The 24,117-nt window shown below is 38.4% G+C and overlaps 3 protein-coding genes across 4 annotated transcripts in view; 1 reads left to right on the top strand and 2 right to left on the bottom strand.

Annotated features, from left to right (window-relative positions):
• The window catches only part of sptbn4a (spectrin, beta, non-erythrocytic 4a), a 29,854-nt gene extending 25,178 nt beyond the window's left edge, over positions 1-4,676 (top strand). For both annotated transcript variants that reach the window (XM_042754000.1, XM_042753999.1), the window contains exon 19: positions 26-4,676. In XM_042754000.1, coding sequence (XP_042609934.1) covers positions 26-367 — 342 coding nt within the window. In that variant the 3' untranslated portion in view covers positions 368-4,676. The remainder of the gene's footprint in view (positions 1-25) is intronic.
• Positions 4,368-9,125, bottom strand: LOC109062512. Its single transcript, XM_019079607.2, has 6 exons — positions 7,170-9,125; positions 6,975-7,002; positions 6,596-6,799; positions 6,276-6,469; positions 6,154-6,190; positions 4,368-5,907 (listed from the first exon to the last, which is right to left on the bottom strand). Exons 1-6 carry the CDS (start codon positions 9,090-9,092, stop codon positions 5,855-5,857), a joined length of 2,439 nt encoding a protein of 812 aa, XP_018935152.2. The 5' UTR covers positions 9,093-9,125; the 3' UTR covers positions 4,368-5,854.
• Positions 9,112-24,117, bottom strand: LOC109057079 (stonustoxin subunit beta-like). Its single transcript, XM_042757380.1, has 4 exons — positions 23,963-24,117; positions 22,556-22,819; positions 12,135-12,235; positions 9,112-11,852 (listed from the first exon to the last, which is right to left on the bottom strand). The coding sequence occupies exons 3-4, from the start codon at positions 12,232-12,234 to the stop codon at positions 9,112-9,114; spliced, it is 2,841 nt and encodes a 946-aa protein (XP_042613314.1). The 5' UTR covers position 12,235; positions 22,556-22,819; positions 23,963-24,117.

The raw sequence follows: 24,117 nt of genomic DNA, 5'->3' as shown, positions 1-24,117 counted from the left end.
AGTGTGTGTGTGTTCTGTTGCACAGGAGGATCTGAAAGGTTGGGTCAACAGCATCAACGCTAGCCTGAAGGAGATTGAGGAAATTGCCAAGTGGGAGAAGGCCACAAACTCCTCCACCGACCCAGACAAATCAGAGCGCAAGGAGCGTTCTGAAGGGGCAGAGCCATTTGAGGGGGCGGAGAGATCAGAGAGGTCAGAGAAGTCTGAGCGTTCAGACCGATCAGATAAAATAGAAGCATCGGACAAAAGCTCAGAAAAGAGGGACACATCCGAGAAGGAGAATGGAGATAGAGTTGAAAGAGAAGAGAGGGGAGAACGAGGAGACCGGGGTTCCAGGGGTTCCAGCACTTCGGGAAAAAGCAAATGACTCATCCCTCTACACCTTTATTTACTCATCCATCCCTCCATCTTTCCAGAGAGAAGACAGGACTTGCATTTCTCAGTCTCTGTCGCTCCGTTTGTCCTGACAGCCTGATTTCAGGACAGATGTAATTGTCCCTTGAATGTTTCGATGTATGTCTGTGTGCGTGTGCCAATGTGTTGAAGAGAACGTCTGTGAAAGGAAATGAAAAGAACAGTATATGAACGTATCCCAGCATCAGAGGGCCAGTTCAGCCGCCCTGCTTGACTCTCACATAAAAGGCATTGAGGATGACTATAGTCCTCTTAATATTTTAGAAACGTTTTCTCGAAGCAATATACTGTTCGTAGTAACCGATGCCACTTGTTTTAGCTGCTCTGCACTTCCAAGCGAGTGACAGAGAAGTATTTCAGAGAGAAATCTGGTGCGGTAGTAGGGACAGAGTTCCTCCTGAACGACATCCATACACAGCCCCACACATGCATACGAACACGCACAGTGCATCATGGGAAAATGTTTGGTATGGAATACCATTCTCTCACCCGAGGCCGCACAAGTCTTCCACCTGCTGCTTGTAGTAATGTTTTTAATCATTCGAGATACTTTACAGTACTGTGGTGAGCGTTATTCAGTTTACACCCGATGAAGAGTCTTGATCACAATATGTGAATATAATGTGGTGTGTGTGTGTGTGTGTGTGAATACAGCTCCATCCAGAAGGAGATCAAATGTACTATGTATAACCTCATTGATCGTATTTATTAGGTTATCACAATACAAATTTAAAATGCAAGGTTATTCTTCCCTGAACTAAGAGGAAGTACGATCAAACACCCCAGTATGTGTACAAATATGCTGCTTTTTTAATCATCTCTGCCCCCTTACATCACTCTTTGATTGTAAAATGATTAGTACACATAAAATAGGGTGTATGTGACTTTGTCATGCTATAAAGAAAAAGACTGTATATATATATATTTGTATATATACTAGTAAATGAGATTTACTTCTATGAACTGCAGCGTCTAATTACAAAAAAAAGTAAAAATAATTTTTATCAACCTAAGAAAATGTAACAAGTTAAACAGAGTTGTTTAAAGTGCCCCTGGCTGAATTTAAACAGTGAACATGGGCGTTAGCCTCATTTTCCGGGATCTCTTGTATACGGAAATGCAACTTTTACTCTTTATGGTTTGTTTGTTTTGACCAAGGCAAAAGATCAGGATACTTGTAAAAAGAAATCACCATTAAAACCCTCATCAGAGACTGTTTTGTTTTTAATATAAATGCTAAGAGAACTGTCTCTTGACAGCTGTTGCAATTTCTATGACAAAGACAATGATTTTCCCCTTAAAATAGTAAAAATATATAGGTGTAAATTATATTTGCACAGATATGATACAAATAAAAATATCTGAATAAACCAGAATCAATAATAATAATAATAATAATAAATCTTTTTGTGTTTTTAAGGTGTTTTTTCCACTTATTTGTAATGATGGTCCTAAGGCTTTAATTTAAGCTTTAAATCACTGTTGAGGTCAAGCTTCTCCTAACTAGCTCTATTTTCACCGCACAAACTTGTTCTTCTGAGTTCAAACTCTGACTGGCCTCATTGTCTATGCAACAGCAAATATCAGCATCATACTAAAAATAATTGCTGAAATTGAGATTAAATGGTGTGTAATAAAACTGTCATTTACAGATTATGTTAGTTCCCTATCGATACTACACTCGCACGCTATGGTGAAAAGTCCTTTTCTCTGATTTCTGAAGCCCTTTTCAATAAAGCAGTGAAACTGCACGACCATTGGTTTGTGGAGTTCGATAGAAACGAACCAGTGGTGGCATGGCAGAGCCGCGCTAGCCTATGGTGAGTGAGCCCGCCCGAGCCCGCCAAAAGGGGCGGGACATCGAGCTATATAAGCAGCCGTCTCACCAAGGCAAACGGATTCTTTCTCCTTCTGGATGACTGAAATCTCTGCGCTGGATCCAAGACCTGAAGCCGAACAAGCAGCTGAGATCACTGCTGACCAGCTTGCCGCTCTGCACAGCCGATCAACTACTTTTCCTTGCTCTCCGCCCTCTAGCAGCTCGCCACTCACAAGCAGCATGCCGCTTCGAGCAGCCAGCCGCCCTCGCAGCTCTTCGGGGGCACAACCTGGCCACGTTTCAGGAGTTGCGCAGCGCTATGGACCTGGCCCTGCGCGCTACTAAGGCCACCGCCCAGGCTATTGGGCATTCCATGGCCAGCTTGGTGGTGCTGGAATGCCACCTCTGGCTGAATCTGATGGAGATCAAGGAAACGGATAAAATATCTGCCTCGACTCACCTGTCTCCCTCGCTGGTCTCTTCGGCCCCGCTGTGGATGGGTTCGCTGAGCGCTTCACCGCTGCACAAAAGTCGTCCCAGGCTATGCAACACTTTTTGCCCAAGCACTCATTTTCGTCAACCACTGACAGGGCTTTAAGAGCCTACATTGACCGTTCCGCCTCTTTTCGAGAGTCAGAACAGCTCTTTGTGTGCTTTGGAGGCCTCACCAAGGGTCATTCGGTCTTGAAACCAAGGTTCTACAACCTGGATGTTCCTGCGCTACAAACGCAGGTCCTGTCAGCATAAGCCCACCTTCATGGTCGGTTTTTGCTTGTTGTCCAGCCTGCGTCTGGGTCCCTGGGGTTAGCTTTGTCCCCTACACGTTCTCAAACCCCTGAACTGTAGGAGGTCAACAAGATGACTGGTGTAATTACATCCCCGACTGGTCTGGGATATTTTACGTATTCGTGACAAGCCCTTCTTAGTGCTCTGGGCGATTACACGGTCATCCTTCCTGATAACACGGCGTGATTATATTGTCCCCATAGCGTCTTAGCCTAAATGGCTTACGACGCAGTACAAGTGTACTATCGATAGGGAATGTACTCGGTTACTAACGTAACCTCGGTTCCCTTAGATACGGAATGAGTACTGCGTACTTTGCCGTGCTATGTGTAAGGACACCTCATGTCGTCTCTTCAGTCGAATTAAATCAGTTTGCCTAGGTGAGACGGCCGCTTATATAGCCCGAAGCCCTGCCCCTTTTGGCAGGCTCGGGCAGGCTCGCTCACCATAGGCTAGTGCGGCTCTGCCGTGCCACCATTGGTTCGTTTCTATCAAACTCCACGGACCAATGGTCGTGCAGTTTCACTGCGTGATTGAAAAAGGGTTCAGAAATCTGAGAAATGACTTTTCCCCATAGTGTCTTAGCCTAAACAGCTTACGACACAGTACTCTTTCCGTATCTAAGGGAACCAAGGTTACGTTAGTAACCGAGTATGTGGCACAGACACACTTGACCCCTGATCAGTAAAACATGCAATATTGATCTGCAATTTAAAAGCTGAGCTGATTGTGTACGCTTGGGTACATAATACAGAACACATACCTTATGACAACAGAAAAAAGTCACACAACCTAGAGTCATGTTTAGAGTCAAATCTGCTACTGATTGGATATGTCTTTGATCATTGTCATAGAAACTGCATAACTAGAGACTAAACTTGTGTTGCACTGGGTATCTGTGTCTGATAAATGTGACTGAGGGTGAATGAATGCCTGTTACCAAATTGTTGCTGTGTATGTCTCTGTCTAACCTTTGCTGAAGCAATTTCACTCCTGAAAACCAGTTTAACAACTCTCCCCTTCCAAAGCATAAAATAGCGATTTGTTATGACTAATTTTACTTAAAGTTTTGACTCTTCGACTTATCTAACACGTGTTACAGAGTGACCTTGACTACGGTTTGCCTGCAAAAAGCACAATTTCTCCCTAAACTAAATCTGGAGTATTAGAAAAAAAATGACCCCTGCATTTCTTTAAGCTGTCACATGAGGTCAGGGTTGCAAAGGAATTTCAGTGCTAAAATAACTTTTGCTTTGCTAAGCCTTGCTTTGTTTCTCTCCTGCTTGACCTCACCAGTAAGTATTTATATTTTAATTCATTATTGAAAGAATGGAGAAAATCGAGTGTGTGGGTTTCCCTCGTTTATTTGAAGTCAATTGTTTCACACATGAAATTAAAGAAAAACACTATTAAGTTGCATGAAAGAGAATATAGAGGTGATTTCTATGCAACAGCTGTGCATGTTTATCAAAAGGGTTTCAATCTTCAGCAAAGCACTGAGTTTGTATGATGAGGATGATGATGATGATGATGATGATGGAGATGGAGATGGAGAAATGAGTTGAATGAGCAGATCACTTGTATAGCTGAAATGAGACATTAAATCATTTATGTACTGATATCTGCACTAATTCATAAATACAGGTTGTATATATCAGTGTGCTGTGGAGTTTTCATTTTGGTGACTGTTTCCATCTTCAGGTGTGCTTAAATAGTTTACTCAACTATAAAAATTGCACTGTGTTGAACATATTTGACCACACAATAATGCATCATTTACAGTCAACTTTTAAAATACCTTTATATTTAAACAATAAAAATGTAGCGTAGTATCCAAGCAACAATGTAACATACCCTCTTCTATTTTAAAATCTCTACCATCAACAATTTGGATACTTCTGGGAATTTTTTGACCATTGATTAAGGTTTTGAGACACCTACCAAAAGATGACTCCACCTACCAGAGATTTGAATGGTACAATTGCTCAGACTTAAAAAGTCCACTACATTGTTCGTTATTTTCAACAATTTTTGTATTATTTTCAGTCTGTATTGTATTATTTTCATTTTCTCTTTTATTATAAATTTACCATATATGTACGTTTATCTAAGTTAGCAAGCATCTACAAAAGATGTAAAGTAACTCTACAGCTTTCCTCTCTAGATGGGAAAAAAATGTAAATGAAAATCCAAAGTCACAATTATCCAAAAAAAAAAAAAAAAAAAAGAAAGAGAGAGAGAGAGAGAAATTTCAATTATACATCATATTTTGTATATATTTAATAATGTTTTATATAATTTTTTTTTTTCAGTCAGAGGTTCAGAAACTGAAATAATTCATCAGTAAACATGACAGCTTCAGAGTGGACAGTTACTTTAACTTATTCATATCACATAAATGGTTTCAATTATTATAATCAGACTATTTTTTTATTTGCACACTTAACATTAATCATTTGCCAAAATTATTTGAATAAAAGAGAGTACAAATAACAAATTAATTACATTTGTCTCTGTGTCATTCAGAACACTAAGCATTGGTTTGTTTCTCCCAGCTTGACTTCACCAGCAACTTTTTATATTTTACTTTATTTAAGAAAGAATGGGGGAAAAAATCCCTGCTATAGATGGAGAGTGTGTGTTGCCCTCCTTGAAGTCAGTTCTTCCACACATGCAATTAAGAAAAAACACCATTAATCATATTTTTTAACAAATAATAATTTGTTAAACAAATGAATTACATTTGTGTTTGTGTAAAACAAACATGAAGCATTGAACCAAGCAAAAGGCAGACAGACTGACAGATGTGTATCGACCCTCGTCATGTCATTGTCCTCACAGTGACCAAGGCAACTTCCAGTTTAAAAGAGTAATGCTGGGAAATTTGTCTGTTTCAAATAAGAAAGACATTTAAGGTGCATTACTGAGCATGTAGACAAACGGCAGAGTAAACAGAAATCATAAATAAGCCTCCAATTTTTTTCACATTAAAGCAGAAAAAGTGCAATTTACTTGACAGAAATTAAATATATATATATATATATATATATATATATATATATATATATATATATATATAATATATATATATATATATATTTTTTTTTATTTTTTTTTAAGTGGATTTAACCTACTTTCACGTGGACATATTTTGACACCTCTTTTCTTCCCCTGTAAAGAATCATCACATGTTGTGAAAAATTATACATTTTAAAGCAGTTTTCAATTTCATATTTTGGAGCATCTTGTTAAATACCTGCTGTATTAGCCAGTTCAAAACTTTGTTAGTGGAATCTGAATTCTTCTGACACTTCAGTATTCCTGTATCATCATAGAACAGATAGTCCACTGTGAGTATGTCTGTCCTGTTGACACATTTGCTGCTGTCTGGGACCACTTTCTCTGGGTCAAACGTGTGATGAAGCACCACTAGAACAGCCAGTTTAAAGTCTGTTCAAGGACATAAACATATTTAAGAAAAAAAAACTGAAATGTTTATAAAAGCATCACATTGAGTCAGAGTATGCTGAAAATGAAAAACTATATTTAAAACTGTGATGATCATGATAATCAAACCTGTATAGTTACTGAAATGTTTCAGTGCTACATCAATGTCAGTTCCAGCTCGAGAAACAATAGGGCAGAAAACCAAAATAATGTCACTCTCGTCCACTGTGCGCACTTCCCTCAGATCCTCAATTTGGGTTTGCATAGTGCTAATAATTTGTTTGTGCAATTTATCTGTCTTTCCAGTCAAAATGGAGAACACTTTTACCCCCTCTGGAAAATAAATTGCGATGGAATAAGTACAAATATGATTTTACAAAAATGGATGACTGTGATAACCATAATCAAAATATCAGAATTATCTTCTGTTCCTTTTACATCCAGTTAAAAAACAAACAAACAAACATACAGTATTCTGGGCAAATGTTCTTCCAGGTCTTATACTCACTGTTAAATATTGTGTTCCTTGTACTGTCCTAAATGAAACAATTAATATCATTAATATTACTAACAATGTGCTGCAAGAAGTAACTTTTACCAGTTAAACACCAATTGTCAGTGCCATATAGCTACACTGAGTTACTGTACAATAAAACACTCTCAAAAATGTCTTTGGTGAGTGTTTCATGAATAAGCAGCATACCTCTCTGACACTGATTGTGTGCATAGTAACTCTGCTGACATCACTGTCCACAGTGTAGTTCAGCTTCCCCACGGCTGTGTATTTCATCTCATACTCAGTGTCTGGACTGAGATCTGTCAGAGTAACTGTGTCATGACTCTGTAGCACAGACTGAGATTTCCATTCTTTCTCTTCCTTCATTTTGTACAGTAACCTGAGCTCTTCTGTTGCAGGACATGTTGAAGGCACCTTCAAAACCACACTGTGACCACTGATCTGTTCAATGACCGGACAAGCTGGTTTTAATGGAGGACTTAAACATGTGGCTTCATCAGATCCATTTTCATAAAGGAGAATACAGGAACCTGGATGGATTTTGTGCTCTTTTGAGGAGACCAAAAATTTTACAGACTCTACATCACCATGTAAAAACATCAGCTTTTGAAATATTTCCAAATGTTCTCTCATTTTCTCTCTGATGCTTCCTGTGAACCATGTTTGAGACACTGCGTAAGGTTTCTTCTCAGAGTTTCTCCTCATTATTGAGGGGTTCAGGAAATGTTCTTGATCAGAAAGCAAGTCGTCTGGCAGGTCAAGAGAACTAAATGTGTAGCACACCAGATTCTTTACTTTAATATCTGACAAAAACGTATCCAGGTTATTATTCACTTCAGCTCCAGAGTCACACAGTTGTTGAACAAACATTTTAACTGAGTTTGATTCTTCCTCTTTCACTGTGATCCACTTCATAAGGTCGTTTTTGTTAAATGGAGACTCATCATGAGCTTGCAGAAGGTCTTTCAGAGCACTTATATCTTTTTCACAGGCTTGAATTGACTTAATCATTGATTTAATTCTCTTATGTAAATCTTGTTTGTAGATTTGGCAGTGTCTCATCATGTCTTGAATCTTCCCGTGAATTGCAATAAATGTGACTGCACTGTTGTCCTGCATAAGTTTACTGCACTTGGTTTCAATCAAGTTTAGTTCTTCTAAGACAGACTCTGTGGCATCGATGAGTTTCTTGTCTATGACTGTGAGGTGGATGACATCACTGTCTACGGTGTAGTTCAGCTTCCCCACGGCTGTGTATTTCATCTCATACTCAGTGTCTGGACTGAGATCTTTCAGAGTAACTGTGTCATGACTCTGTAGCACAGACTGAGATTTCCATTCTTTCTCTTCCTTCATTTTGTACAGTAACCTGAGCTCTTCTGTTGCAGGACATGTTGAAGGCACCTTCAAAACCACACTGTGACCACTGATCTGTTCAGTGACCGGACAAGCTGGTTTTAATGGAGGACTGAAACATGTGGCTTCATCAGATCCATTTTCATAAAGGAGAATACAGGAACCTGGATGGATTGTGTGCTCTTTTGAGGAGACCAAAAATTTTACAGACTCTACATCAACATGTAAAAACATCAGCTTTTGAAATATTTCCAAATGTTCTCTCATTTTCTCTCTGATGCTTCCTGTGAACCATGTTTGAGACACTGCATAAGGTTTCTTCTCAGAGTTTCTCCTCATTATTGAAGGTTTCAGGAAATGTTCTTGATCAGAAAGCAAGTCGTCTGGCAGGTCAAGAGAACTAAATGTGTAGCACACCAGATTCTTTACTTTAATATCTGACAAAAACGTATCCAGGTTATTATTCACTTCAGCTCCAGAGTCACACAGTTGTTGAACAAACTTTTTAACTGAGTTTGATTCTTCATCTTTCACTGTGATCCACTTCATAAGGTCATTTTCGTTAAATGGAGACTCATCATGAGCTTGCAGAAGGTCTGTCAGAGCACTTATATCTTTTTCACAGGCTTGAATTGACTTAATCATTGATTTAATTCTGTTATGTAAATCTTGTTTGTAGATTTGGCAGTGTCTCATCATGTCTTGAATCTTCCCGTGAATTGCACTAAATGTGACTGCACTGTTGTCCTGCATAAGTTTACTGCACTTGGTTTCAATCAAGTTTAGTTTTTCGTAAGACAGACTCTGTGGCATCGATGAGTTTCTTGTCTATGACTCTGAGGTGGATGACATCACTGTCTACGGTGTAGTTCAGCTTCCCCACGGCTGTGTATTTCATCTCATACTCGGTGTCTGGACTGAGATCTATCAGAGTAACTGTGTCATGACTCTGTAGCACAGACTGAGATTTCCAGTCTTTCTCTTCCTTCATTTTGTACAGTAACCTGAGCTCTTCTGTTGCAGGACATGTTGAAGGCACCTTCAAAACCACACTGTGACCACTGATCTGTTCAATGACCGGACAAGCTGGTTTTAATGGAGGACTTAAACATGTGGCTTCATCAGATCCATTTTCATAAAGGAGAATACAGGAACCTGGATGGATTGTGTGCTCTTTTGAGGTGACCAAAAATTTTACAGACTCTACATCACCATGTAAAAACATCAGCTTTTGAAATATTTCCAAATGTTCTCTCATTTTCTCTCTGATGCTTCCTGTGAACCATGTTTGAGACACTGCGTAAGGTTTCTTCTCAGAGTTTCTTCTCATTATTGAAGGATTCAGGAAATGTTCTTGATCAGAAAGCAAGTCGTCTGGCAGGTCAAGAGAACTAAATGTGTAGCACACCAGATTCTTTACTTTAATATCTGACAAAAATGTATCCAAGTTATTATTCACTTCAGCTCCAGAGTCACACAGTTGTTGAAGAAACTTATCAACTGAGTTTGATTCTTCATCTTTCACTGTGATCCACTTCATAAGATTGCTTTTGTTAAATGGAGACTCACCATGAGCTTGCAGAAGGTCTGTCAGAGCACTTATATCTTTTTCACAGGCTTGAATTGACTTAATCATTGATTTAATTCTGTTATTTAAATCTTGTTTGTAGAATTGGCAGTATCTCATCATGTCTTGAATCTTCCCGTGAATTGCACTAAATGTGACTGCACTGTTCTCCTGCATAAGTTTACTGCACTTGGTTTCAATCAAGTTTAGTTTTTCTAAGACAGACTCTGTGGCATCGATGAGTTTCTTGTCTATGACTGTGAGGTGGATGACATCACTGTCTACGGTGTAATTCAGCTTCCCCACGGCTGTGTATTTCATCTCATACTCAGTGTCTGGACTGAGATCTGTCAGATTAACTGTGTCATGACTCTGTAGCACAGACTGAGATTTCCAGTCTTTCTCTTCCTTAATTTTGTACAGTAACCTGAGCTCTTCTGTTGCAGGACATGTTGGAGACACCTTCAGAACCACACTGTGTCCAATGATCTGTTCAGTGACTGGACAAGCTGGTTTTAATGGAGGAGTAAAGCAAGTGGCTTCACCAGATCCATTTTCATACAGTATAATGCAGGAACCTGGATTGTTTTTAATTTCTTTTGATGCAACAATAAATTTTGCTGGCTTACAAGTTTTGGATTTGATCAACTTTTTAAAGATTTTCAAGTTGCTCTTCATATTCTTTTTGATGTCAGAGGTGAAGCCAGTTTTTTGCTTGAAATCAGGTGCATCCTCACTATTGTTTCCTTTTGTTGAGGGACTCAGGAAGGCCTTTTGTTTAGAAAGGAGTACATCTGGCCACTCAAATGATGTGAAAGTGTAGCTAATCACGTTTTCAACTTCCAGATCCATTAAACTTTCATCTAGATTCTCTTCCACCGTGGCTCCAAAATCAATCAGTTGCCTGAGAAGTGTTTTAATTATGACAGATTCTTGCTCCTTTCCTTTCATCCATTTCTCAAGATCTCTTCCTCTGAATGGACATTCTTCATGATCATGCAGAAGCTCAATCAGTGCCATTTCCTTTTCTATATCACCATGGATTTTTGGCAATAGAGAGCCAAGTTTCTCCATGAAACTCAGTTTATAGATATGGCAGTTTTGCTTCATATGCATTATTTTGTCACAAAATCCTGCAAAAGCCAAAGATGGTGTGTCCTTCAAAAGATCACTACATTTCATTTCAATTGTACTTAAGTTCTCAAATACTGATTCAACATTTTTGATTAGACCTATGCTGATGTCTTTTTGAAGTTTTGCAGCATGTGAATGCAGTTTGTCCAAGGGATAAAGCCACACTTTCAACGGAACTGCAAGTTCCCTGTTCTCTCCCAGCAGTTTTGGAAGATCAGCAAAAACCCTTAACGCATCTTCAAAAGAGGTTGGATTAGATGGTAACTGGAAGTCACCATAAAATGTGCAGCTCATTTTTTTAACTGCAGTCTTCTGCTTGTCATTCAGGCTTAGATCAATCTGTGCACCAACTGAAATACCCTTTAGTTTATCAAAGGCAGCTTTTACTTCTCCTTCTACTGTATTTCTATCTTCATCTGATGCAACTTCTCTATCAAAAACAAAGCAAGCATTTGCCCCATACAGCACAGCTGTCACCACATGTGTGGCTGTATCATTATCAAACACTTCATAGTGTGCTATATTTCCAGAGTCCAAGTGGTTCATGGTCAGTTCTTCAAACTTGGTGGTTGAATGATAATGTAGGGTCAGTCTCTGCTGTTTGAAGGATTTCTTGGTGTCACTGAGATACTTAGCTGCTCCTCTAACATTGATGAGTCCACTTAAAATGTTCAGTTTTAGATTACCATCAATGTTCAGTAAGTGATATTTTTCCTCAATGGAGTCTGAAGCTGTAATATTGAAATCTGTATTAATTTGAGGATGATGCCGTATACTCTGCTGCAGCTGCTCTTTATCCCATAGTGTGATTCCTGAAAATGTATCAGAATAGAAAAATAAAGGATTAACCTTCAAAGGGAAAAAATATGTATATATTTACAAATGCAACTATGGACATTTCCCCCTTTATCTTTCTAAAATATGTATGCCATTACTCACCACCACAGGTATTGAAAATATGTATATATCTACATGATAACTACAACATTTTATCAATATATTATATTGCATATGAATAAGACTGTATAATTTCTCTGGATATGTGAGAAGGTTGTTTATTGTCAGAATAAAATGTTTTACTCCTGATATGATACCTGGTACTAGTGCATCTTTTCTGCAGTCATACAGCATCCCCAGCTGGAAGGTTCTCCCCAGAGCTGCAGTCTCAATGACATTCACTCCCACTGAATCCATACTAAAGCCAGGGATAAGAGGGAGAAACAGTAGACCAGTATTGCTGTTATTTATCCTAGAAAACAAAGAAGTCAAAATATTTAAAGCCTGATAGTGAAAAGGTCTTTTGCCTTACTGGGTCTGGAGTTTTACCTACTTCCGTTTTAAAAAAATCTCTGTCCACATGAAAACACCATAGCATGCTATGAAGCACTGTCAAGAGCATGCTAAGCCAACAGTTGATGATATAATCTAAACTTTAAAGCCATGTTGGCCAATCAGAAGCCTGAAAAAGTTTCTGAAAAATTAAGCGGAGATAACAGTGCATACACCGATGTCACAAGCCAAAATCTCCGGTTTCGCTGTCTACACGATAACACTGCAACCAGAGTTTTTGAAAAACTTCACCCTGGCAGGAGTTCTTAAAAATGTTCTGTTTCAGTGACCTGGTGTTGCGTTTGCATGTGGACGAACAGCCAAACCACATAGAAAAAGCTGCGGTTTTGAAAATACCCTCGTTCTTGTGGACAGGGCCTTAGTTCCATTGTCATGGACTTTTAGTTTATCTCCCATCACCTGTTTCCTTTGTTCTAGTTCCCTTTCATAGATTCACTTCAATGCTGCAGTCGCTATGAGAACACCTTTGGTGTGTGACGAATGTCTGAAGCACTTATACCATCACGCCAATTCATTGGCCAACAGCGTTTTAGCACTGCCCCGCGCCTACGACACGTATATTATATCAGCGTGCAGAGCGATATTTCGTCAGATTTAATTTCCTTCAGGAAGTGGATTATCTGTTGCCCGTAGGAAAACATACTTTCGTCGTGTTCTCAGCTATAATGTAATGTATGGACTAGATCATGATAACACATTCATTCTAATATTCAGAAAGATTTTTAATCTACTGACTGACCTCATGTAAATCACAGCTTAGAGCCAACGAGTCTGCATCAAACTGTGCCATTGACACCTTTAGGGGCCTGTTTGAGCATCACCAGGAACACCTCTACATTCCTAGCTCGGACTCATAAGCTTCAAAGAGATCTTAATCAGCTTAATCAAGAAACTATGTGCCTTGTTATTGGTCAATTCAACCAAAAGGGGTGTTACTGGGAAACCAGATAAAACCTCTTCCACACCCAAAAGTTTTCTCTCTTAACTCTTCTCTTAACTTGTGGTTCCCTGGAGACACCCATCACCTTGGACACCTTGCGACTCCCCTTCCGGGGGGAGTCCGATCTTCTGGCAGTTTTCAGCAACTTTGTTGATTCACTTCGGAGCAGTCAACCCATGGATGAAATGACGAAGGTTTCACCCCTAACACTATCCAACACTAACCCACTCATTATACATGCACCGGGACACTTTACTCAGCAACTACAGAACCAATGCAAGTAACCGCTTGTTAACTATTTAGATTCGCTTCTAGGCTTTGGCCCCTTTTAATTAAGGTGATGAGATTCTTTGATGGTTCTTAACAGGTTGTGATTTAGTTTATGAGTAAATACTGCCATGACTCTCCACTCACTTGTGCGTGAGCGCTCGCTCTCTCACTCTCTGCAGTGCACGCGCTCTCTCTCTCTCTCTGTCCATGCCTTTCTTGCGTTGGCATCTATGTTTAATGTGTGTGTGTTTGTGTTAATCTGATGTTGCATGTTCCCCTGTAGTGTAGTTTAATAAACATCCATATGTATTCACACTTGGTTGTCTGTGTTTGCTGCTCACAGAACGAGGTCACTTTAACGTTCCGGTTTCGTTACATGCTCTGGGAGCAATTTATTAGTAGTAAAATTATTTTTCGTGACCAGAGACGAACAAATCATTTTATTGTACTAGTAATGATATAATGCTACAAGTAATTCCTGAAGATGAATGTAGTTAATAATAACCCGTTATGATTAATTATGTACATCTCACTTTGAACTAATTTGTTACATAATTCCTTCAAAAAAGAGCAGTTCACTCCTCTTCAGCAGACATGATGAGCTACAGGAGATGTATTTAGCCATGTGAAAGGTTCATCGCAGGAGAAGACTTTCATGACAGGTGCGTGCTATGTTTGGGCCTAACGTTACATGCTCAAGCGGAGTTTAACGGCTTTTCTATTGTCTGCACTGCGAAGTATTGCGCTCGAGGCTCGCGGCCTTCCCTAAGAAAGGAGTCCTCACGTCTATCCCCCACTATCCCGTTTCTGTGCTTGCCGAGGTGCCGCATGAGATAGTCGCTTGGGGTGACGCATGCGAGCCGGAGCTCATGGAGGCTGCATCCGAAAACTGAAAAATGCTGCCTTCGGAGGACGCATTCCAAGGTAGGAAGGCATCAAGGCACGTCCGAATTCAATGTTAGCTTCAGTTCTTGTCTCCTGAGATGCCTTCATCTGACCGATTTTTGAAGGCAGCATAGATGTATCCTTCGCTGCCTTTGATATCCCACAATCCTGTGCGTTCAATTCTGTGACCATTAAGACAAAAAATAAAGATGGCGTCTGAAAGTTGCGGTCGGTGATCAGTTTTCACTTTTGATGTCACTTCTAGCGAGAAATTTATATTGCAGTAATGAAATATCCACTTAGTTATCACCAAAACTCTCTATATTTCGCTGTAGATCATTAAATCATTACTCTGCCTCAGAAGCCTGTCCAAAATCAGTTTCATTAGGTGCCTTCGTGCAAAAACGCTGCCTGCAAAGTCATTGCCTGATACGGCAGTGAGGCAGCAAGTCATCTGCCTAAGTTTTCGTGTGCAGCCGGAGAGTGAGACGGCAGAGTTTTCTCCCTTCCTCTCGCTCTCTCCAGGCCACATACGTTCAAGTGTACGAGGAGTGCTATGTGGACCAGGTTGTCTTTGTTGATGATTTATGGTCTACTTCAGAAGCTCGTAATGCGATTCATTCAGTTGTGAACTGTATGATGAAGACGTGCTGTGTATGAGCTCACGTATTAAGAGTATTCTTTTAACAAGCTATAACAGTGAGCAGATGGTTTTCCTATCTCTCTCTAATACTTGCGACGCTGCACTAATGCAGACACGTTCATTTGAGTCGGCGCTTAAGCTTCCAACACTTGTTCGTGTAATGCTTTTAGGTGGGACTTTGAGGAGTCCTGCAGCAGATGTATGTCATGCACTACGGTTTAGGTGCTTCATGCTACCAAGCATTTGTTTGCCAGGCTGATAATATTTCTTTCAGTTCCGCTGTTGCTTTAAGCTGGAACAAATGAGTAGGCGAGCTCACATATCTAGAGTGATTCCTATGGCAAGCTGTTTAACATCTAATGCCATAGTGACTCCGGCTACAGAGTGAGCAGGGGTTTTTCCTGTCTCTCTCTCTACTTCTGCACTGCATTAATAAGGCACGTACATTGATTTGGCGCTTATGCTTTCAACTCTTGTTCAAGTACCTGCTTTTAGGTGTGGACTCTGAGTTCCACAGCTGACATTTTGTTGTGCACTAATTACTCTGTTCTTGTCAGCTCCGCTGTCGCATTGAGCTGGAACTTTTGCATGAATGTGAGCAAACTATAAGTGTGTTTACCTTTCTGTCAGCTGTTCTGCCGCTTGTTGTGTTTCGGACTGATTTTTACCATTCTCCATCCCTTAGCTTTCGGAGATCGAGAGGATAGCTCTAAGGCCATTGGGTCTATGTCGACATTCAATCTCCTAATTCTGTGGTTGGCACTAGCATGCCTGATTTTACGATCTATTTCCGGTTTCAGAGGTTTTTCCTGCAACTAGGGTGTTTCGGGGCCTCATGAAGGAGGATCAGTCTGTCGTATGGTTATACCATCAAGCATTTTTGGTACTGCCTGTTTTGGAAGTAACGCTGTCACTACTAATGTGACTGATTACGTTGATTTGGATTTGCATCACCTAATAATTGTGCTTGAGTAGCAATTTCATGATGCTGACGCAGAGATTCATCCTGTCTCTATCTGAACCGGAGATTGGTTTCTGACCATTGATCTAAGGATGTGTACATCTGCATCCAGATCGTCAATAGACACAGGAAGTCTATGGAGCGAATTTTGTGCCAATATTCATCAAACAAATCCAGCGTATAAACAAAATCTGCTTTGCAAGTAAAAACTCGACTTTCAAACAAACGCAAAGTGATTTGCAAATGGAAAACTCTATTTGAGAGAAAATGTAGAGGTATGGACAAATATATGTAGTGTGCGTTACAACTGTGAGACTCATTTGTGAGGAAACTTGGCTTGTTTTCTCACAAATGCATGCAGGCAGATACAGTATTCCCACATGCGTAAAAGCAGATTTTCTCACAAATGCAATTGAGCAACTATCTTTTCCAAAAACAGCAGATGGCGCTGTCCATCAATTTATGCTAGTCCCCTGAGACCTGAAACACCTTTTCAGGGAATACAGCAGACCAACATGAGTGGGGAACAGATGAGTTTCTGTCTTACTATATAATTAACCATTTAGATGTTTACACAAAGCGACCCTACTAGTGTCAGTGAAATTCACAATAAGGGCTGTAAAGTTGGTAACATGATTGATTAGTTCAAAAATCAGTAGTGACATGGCTAAACATTTAACTAGGCGGTCTTTCCCTATAAAAACTGATGCATTCCCCATACCGCTTATCCTCTGTAGGATCACGGGATATAGAATATATACATGTTGATAAAATTGTTCAATGTATAACAAAAATATTGTGTACCAAAAATGAAAGCTTAGACAATTTAATTTAGTATCAGATATAGCAATATCACCCAAGAGGTCCATTAATTATTAATAACATTTTTAAAGCAAATCACATTATTTGGTTCAATATCTAAAACATTTTAAATGTTTTAACACTGTGCAATCATTTGTGTCTAAAATAATTATGTATTTTTTAGATAAGCAACATGATGAATATTTATCTTCACATGTTAATGATCTGAGGTCAGCCAGGTAAGCATGTAGATGCCCCCGAAAAATGCCATCAAAACGTCAAGCTTCATCATAGAATTTAGCCTACATTCTTTTTCTGCCCGTTGGATGTTGGTGCGCTACACGGGTGAAGACACACTCTGGACATCTTCTCATAAACAGATGTTTCGGATCTCAGGAGACTAGCGTAAATTGACCAACAGCGCCATCTGCTGTTTTTGGAAAATAAACTTGCTCAATTGCATTTGTCAGAAAATCGTCAGAAAAATCCAACTTGACGCATGTGAGAAAATCTGCCTGCATGCATTTGTGAGAAAATCAAACCAAGATTCCTCATAAAAATGCAAATGAGTCTCACAGTTTGTAACACACTATAAATATATTTTGTCCATACCTCTGCATTTTCTCTCAAATAGAATTTTGTATTTGCAAATCACTTTTCGTTTGTTTTTGAAAGTCGAGTTTTTCTTTGCAAAGCAAATTGTGTTTATTTGCAAAATGCTGGATTTGTTTGATGAATATTGGCACAAAATTCGCTCCATAGAAGAACCCTTACTTTACTAATAAAAAAAAAGTACTCAGTTTCGCTTTCAGCAAGTGGTTGGAAGCATTCTCCCCTGCTAATGTGGGGTCAGATAGTGATTTGCAACTTTTGAGTCTTGCCTGGTGAGGGCATTTAAGATCTATGTCGACCGCACAGCTCAGTGGTCTGGATCTGACCAGTTGTTTGTATGTTTGGTGATAAAAACAAAAGAGCTGCTGTCACTAAACAGAGAATCTCTCATTGGATAGTGGAGGCTATCTCTTGGCTTGAGCACGTGGTTTGAACTTCGCCTCTAGGGGTACGTGCTTATTCACGAGAGCAATGGTTTCTTCTTCTTTTTAAAGGTTTTTTTTTGGAAAATATTTGTTCTTCAGCGGGATGGTCCTCTCCCAGCTCTTAGTCAAGTTATACAGTCTGGATGTAAAGTTGGCTCCAGGGTCTTATCCGCTTGATCAGACCCTTTCCTCTGTCTTCCAGTTATCTTCACGTATGTAAACACGTTATTAAATTAAATTTATGCATTTAGCAGACGCTTTTATCCAAAGCGACTTACAGTGCATTCAGACTATCAATTTTTACCTATCATGTGTTTCCGGGGATCGAACCCCCAACCTTGCGCTTGTTAACGCAATGCTCTACCACTTGAGCTACAGCAACACGTTATGGTATAGCGTTCCCATAGCGACCGCTGGCAACACTGAAGTGAACCTATGAAAGGGAACGTCTCGATTATGTATGTGAACTTGGTGCCCTGAATAGGGAACGAGATTCCATACCTTCCCAGATAGCTGATGCTGAGTCTGAGCCGAGGGCGCTGCAGGGAAGCTCGCTCTCACGCATGTGTTTGTGATGCAGCTATAAAGCACTGGCCTGATTCCTGTTCAACGTAACTGGCCCAAGTCTGGCTGTAGCGTCTGGGCCACTTCTGTCAATGACTCGGCTAGGTTCAGTAGATTAATATAACAATAATTAACATAAAACTGTTTTAAACTTGAGTTAAGACCTTTACAGTATCTAATAATGTTAACTACACGTTTAATTTCGTGAATTTGTCAAAAACAAATGATCTGCAATAAAATGTAAAAAAAGGTGCTTTATAGTACAGAACATTCTCTAATATTTATAACAATAGCAAATTTACTATTTATGTAACACAGCAAGTAATTATTTTATACGCTTGCTTGTATGTATTTTGAACGCGCTTCATTGCGCTCTCAGGTGATTCGTTCACCTTCACTGCGCAGCGTGGGCGGAGTCTCGTACCTGTGCTCGTGAGTGATGTCCGCCATATTTGTGCGTTTTGGATGCAAAGGAAACAATGGATTATTAACCAAGAGATTTGGATGTATGGTCTCATTTCGATAAAACACTTCTGGTAAGCACCATTGAGCATTTAACTTTAGTATTTTACTAGCGCAGGCGCTTATAAGCACATAAAGGAGCTCGCAAAAGTTCACCTCACGTGTGAGACTGCAGCGAACAAAGCTTTGTGCGAAAAGTTAAAAATAAATAAACGATATATTTTTCATAGAAGTTTTGTGTGGGTCTATAGTGTTTCTGCTACAGAAAACTGACGAGCAACACTACAGTCCGCCAACAAACATATGAGGAAGAGGAGGATGATAGCGGTCCAGCATATACAAAGAGAAAGGTTTGTATTTTTAGCTTCCACATCCTTATTTTTGTAAATGCAGTTGCAATAAGCAAACATTGTCTTTTTTTCTCATATTTCTTTATGTACAAGGGAAGAGTGAAGAATTGTGTATAAGGTTGTTGTTTTCAAATAACCTCAACTAAATGTATGCTAATAAGCTAGTTTCAGTTATTTTTATGATGAGAATGTACTGCAGTCATATATGCATCAGTATGTCTGAGATCATCTGCAATATATCTCTGTCCTGCTTTTCCAGATGCTAAATGTAAAAGACTATACTTGTACAGATGCTCATCTCTGCCTAAACACGTGACTACAACACAAAGACAGCATCACTGTTCATCACTTTTGTTGCTACTTTAATTGCTTCTTCACTCAGGATGTAGAGACACACAGGAGTAACTGATTATTTCTCTTAACTTGTTATAAATTTCTTTTAATATTTCTATGTTTTGTAGTAATTAAGAGAAGTGTCATTGTTGAAGGAATGGCAGACGTTACTCAGACACGTATGAACACAGAGCAGTGCTTTAAGTCCAAGACAGTGGACATCTTTGTTATATTCTCTGACTGGACTAGCAAAGAGCATTAGAGCCAATGAGAAAGTAAGTTCAAGTAAAATGTCTGCATTGACCATTTCACCATGTTATTTTCTGCAGTAACTGCGGGGAATATTAACCGAAGAGACCAGATCGACAACAAGCTTTGGATCTACTGAATGTGTATTTTTCAAGCATTTTATCGCAGGGTTCACTGTTATTTTTCTGCAAAGCGATGACAGGTGAAAAATGTTTATTCATTTACTTCAATGTATAGTTAAACGGAATTGTCATTTATGCTTTACCAAACCTCTGACTTTTGTTTTTCTGCAGAACTCAAAAGAAGATACTTTGAAGAATGCTGGTAATCAAACCCAAGAAGTTTGTCAGGTATGGACAGTATGAAGGGGGCTAAATGATTTTAATTTTTTGGGTGAATTCTCTTTAATTGGCATACAACACACGAAATATTAATCATGCTGTGCACAGCCACTTATTGTGCTGTCATTGCAGTTAGTGCTGTAAATAGTCTGTCAAACAACAGGTATATTTCTACAACATACATTTAATGTAGTTCACATTAACGCATTACGTTAGACCTTTACTAATAGATACTTGCATATTATTTGCTCTTTACAGGTGCAGAAATGAAAGCTCCCAAACAAAGATGTCACCGGATTAAGAAGTGGAAAGACGTTACACCACAGTAACCATAAATCCTGAGCGATTTGAACATGGGCAACAACCAAGAAAAGTACTCATTGTTCCACTCAGAAATGATCCATGGTAATAGTTGTAAATGATTAGATAAATAAATAAAAGTACAAAATGTTTTTAATTTTAAAACTTTGCCATTTACTAATGTGTTGTTCAAAACACTGAGTTTTGGTGTCTCTTTACAATAAGGTATCATTAGTTAACATTAGTAAATGTTGAAATTAACGATAAATAACAATGAGCAATACATTTGTTACAATATGCATTAATCTTTGATACTGTTCTTTGTTAGTTCATGTTAGCTCTGATCTATTAAATAATGTCAACAGGCACAACTTTCGTTCTTAATAATGTATTAGTAAATGTTGAAATTAACTAGGTTAATACATTAACTACAGTTAACTAAGCTTAAGGTTAAGTATTTGCCATGTTAGTCCATGTTGGGTAGGTAACTAATGTTAACAAATGAAACCTTATTGTAAAGTGTCACCTGAGAGTTATATGTGTTAAATTTAATTATATTTTTTTAAAGTATAAATAAATGCAAGGGTAAGTTCGCTAAATGTTATGTTTTATATATATATATATATATATATATATATATATATATATATATATATATATATATATATATATATATATATATATATATATATACTTTCCGTATAACTTGCTTTTCTTTCTTTTTTTTTTAGTGCTGTATAGTTGCTGTGCATAGTTTTGTAAAGAAATTTGTCTCATGCCAACTTAATCAAGTGAGTTCTTTACTTTTAAAATGCATTCATCATAATGAGATGTTTATATATTTATAGTTACAATGAAAGTAAACATTTTGGCTGCGTATCAATTTTAAATGAAAGATTAGTGAACAGTAAAGTAGATATTAAAATGAATCTGGGCCAGGTTCGGCGCGCTGAACACAGTGAGTCCACAGGCATCCGGCCCGAGTGTATTGTGCTATCTAGCACATCCTTCATTATTTAAAATCTGATGAAATGTCGTGCAGCATGCTGATTTAGCATACGTGTTGTATGCACGGGGCAGTGCTAAAGCGCTATTGGCCAATTAATTGCCGTGATGGTGTAATAGGGCTTCTGACATTCGTCACACCGAAGGTGTTCCCAATAGCGACCACTGTCGCAGCATCTCGTTACCTATTCAGGGAACTGAGGTTACATATGTAACTCATCAGTTTCCATGGACACTCATTAACCATCACAGCTGTTTGTCATTTTGGTCCATCATCTTTATGTATTTAAGCTCCTCGTAGTTTTCTGTTCATTGTCGGCTGTTGTTTGTGTTTGCAGTATATACACTGTTTCACCAGTCTACTTATTGTTTATTAAACAATGTTTTTACTTTTATCTGCCTGTCTGTCTTTCTCATCAGTCAGTATAACAGATCGGCCCGTATAGTGTGAGCACCATGAGCTTTTGGCTTTATATGTCTCATGAGATTTACTCATACAGTTTGAGTTGATATTAAAAAAAAAAAAATAATTTTTATGACATTTCAAAGTATTTGGAAATCACATGCTTTTTGTGGGTCTTCAAGTGCCTTATATCAAGTCAAGTCACCTTTGTTTCTATTGCACTTTATACAATACAGATTATGTCAAAGCAGCTTCAGTCATAAACAGGAAAAGCAGAATCAATTATAAACTCAACTATAGAGATTCTGCTGTAAAGCAGAAAGATAACGGTGTCATTATTTAGCCCAAATTTAGATTATATAGTCACCTGCTACTAGTCCCCTGCAGTGAGAGCTGCAGTGTGAACAATGGTTTCAAAGTTCAGACCTTTCTGGTGTTAGCCTATTTATATTTCCAATTCTTTAAAACCAACTATTTCTCTGTGACTGACCATAGAACTGCCACATCAATGATGAAAGCACAATAATATATTCTGATGCTTAGAAAATTAAGGTCATGACTTCTCATTTTTATTGCGCAAATGATTAGCATGTTCTTTAGCATGAAGTGAACTATACTTACGTGTGCTTTTTTCCTGCCTCAGCTGTGGAATTCACGCGGACAGAATTTGAAGTAGTCAACTTAGAGCTGACTCATGAATTAGTTCTGACACTTGTCATTTCCCATTAAAAGCTTTAAATAAACCTGCTGTTATTTGTGACTTTCACACAGGCCTCCTGTGAGTTTAACAACAGGAACAGCTGCATACTTTCATTTTCACTAGCTCTTCCCATCATCCAGTCACAGCAGAGCTCTATCTAGTAACATCGGGTGGCAATACTGGTTCTGCGGGAGAGAGAGGAACAGTATGGAGATAGATTAGTCTCAAATATAATTCACGCAAAAAAACACGATTAACACATGCGTAAACAATTTCACATGCATGAAACCTAATTCACGTACACACAAAAAAAAATTCACGTGCGTGAAAAAAAAATACATATTCACAAAAAAGCAATTCAAATGCGCAAAATAAAATTATATATTCATAAAATACATTTCACAAATGCAAAACACAATTCGTAGATATACAACTGTGCACAAAAACCTTTGAATGTTTAAAATGTACGAGTGTCTGAATGTACAAATCGTCATTTACTACGAATCCACTCGGATTTGTGTGTGTGTGTTTTTGAGACTTTCCTGGCAGAGCTCTCTTCCCACGTGAAATGTATTTTATGAATATATAATTTTATTTTGCGCATGTGAATTGCTTTTTGTGAATATATTTTTTTTTTTCACGCACATGAATTTTTTTTGTGTGTACGTGAATTAGGTTTCATGCATGTGAAATTGTTTATGCATGTGTGAATCGTGTTTTTTGCCTGAATTATATTTGAGACTAATCTGTCTCCATAGAACAGAGCTTGGTACAACAACAGAACCTGCTAGGGTAACTGGCAAACATAAAAACCCTGTTCATACCGGCAATCTGAATTTAAATAAAAGACACACATTTTACCCTTATACACCACATTTATTAGAAGAAAGGCACAGCAGATAGACTTTTAATACAACCCACAAATAAAATAATTAGAATAATAACTACAATGGACACCACTATATAAACATTGCATTTATTACATTTATATATATATATATACATTGTATATACAGATATATAAATACACTGTATTATTTGACTAGATAATAGTAACAAATTAAACGGATTGTCTGTTTATGACTTGTTTTTGTATTGTACTGTCTTTATTAAGTATTGTAGAATGTACATCGTCACAGTAACATAACAAGTCTGACTACTGTTTAAGACAGTATGTTTGTTTTTATGAATAATCTCCCTTTTGAGTATCTCACTGAAGAATGCCTCATTTTAAGACTGCCATTTCTAGAAACTGTGTTCTTTTCCATCTTCTATTTTCAACAAAAGAACAATGTGTGAACAGCCCCTTGGTTTGTTGCTCCACTTACCTTTTCTGTCTAAAGTCTCCTCTCTCAGTTGAAGAGCGGACAGAGGACCTGAAAAACTGCAAGTTAGCAGTCTTCGTCTTTCCTGCTGTTGCTTGTTAACACTCACACTAGTTAATCTTTCAGATCTCTTTCACTTTTACAGTAAGTACATTTAC

Source organism: Cyprinus carpio, chromosome A5, assembly GCF_018340385.1.
Source record: "Cyprinus carpio isolate SPL01 chromosome A5, ASM1834038v1, whole genome shotgun sequence".
Lineage (NCBI taxonomy): Eukaryota > Metazoa > Chordata > Actinopteri > Cypriniformes > Cyprinidae > Cyprinus > Cyprinus carpio.
Note: the sequence above shows the minus strand (reverse complement) of the source record. Positions and strands in the feature narration are given on the sequence as shown.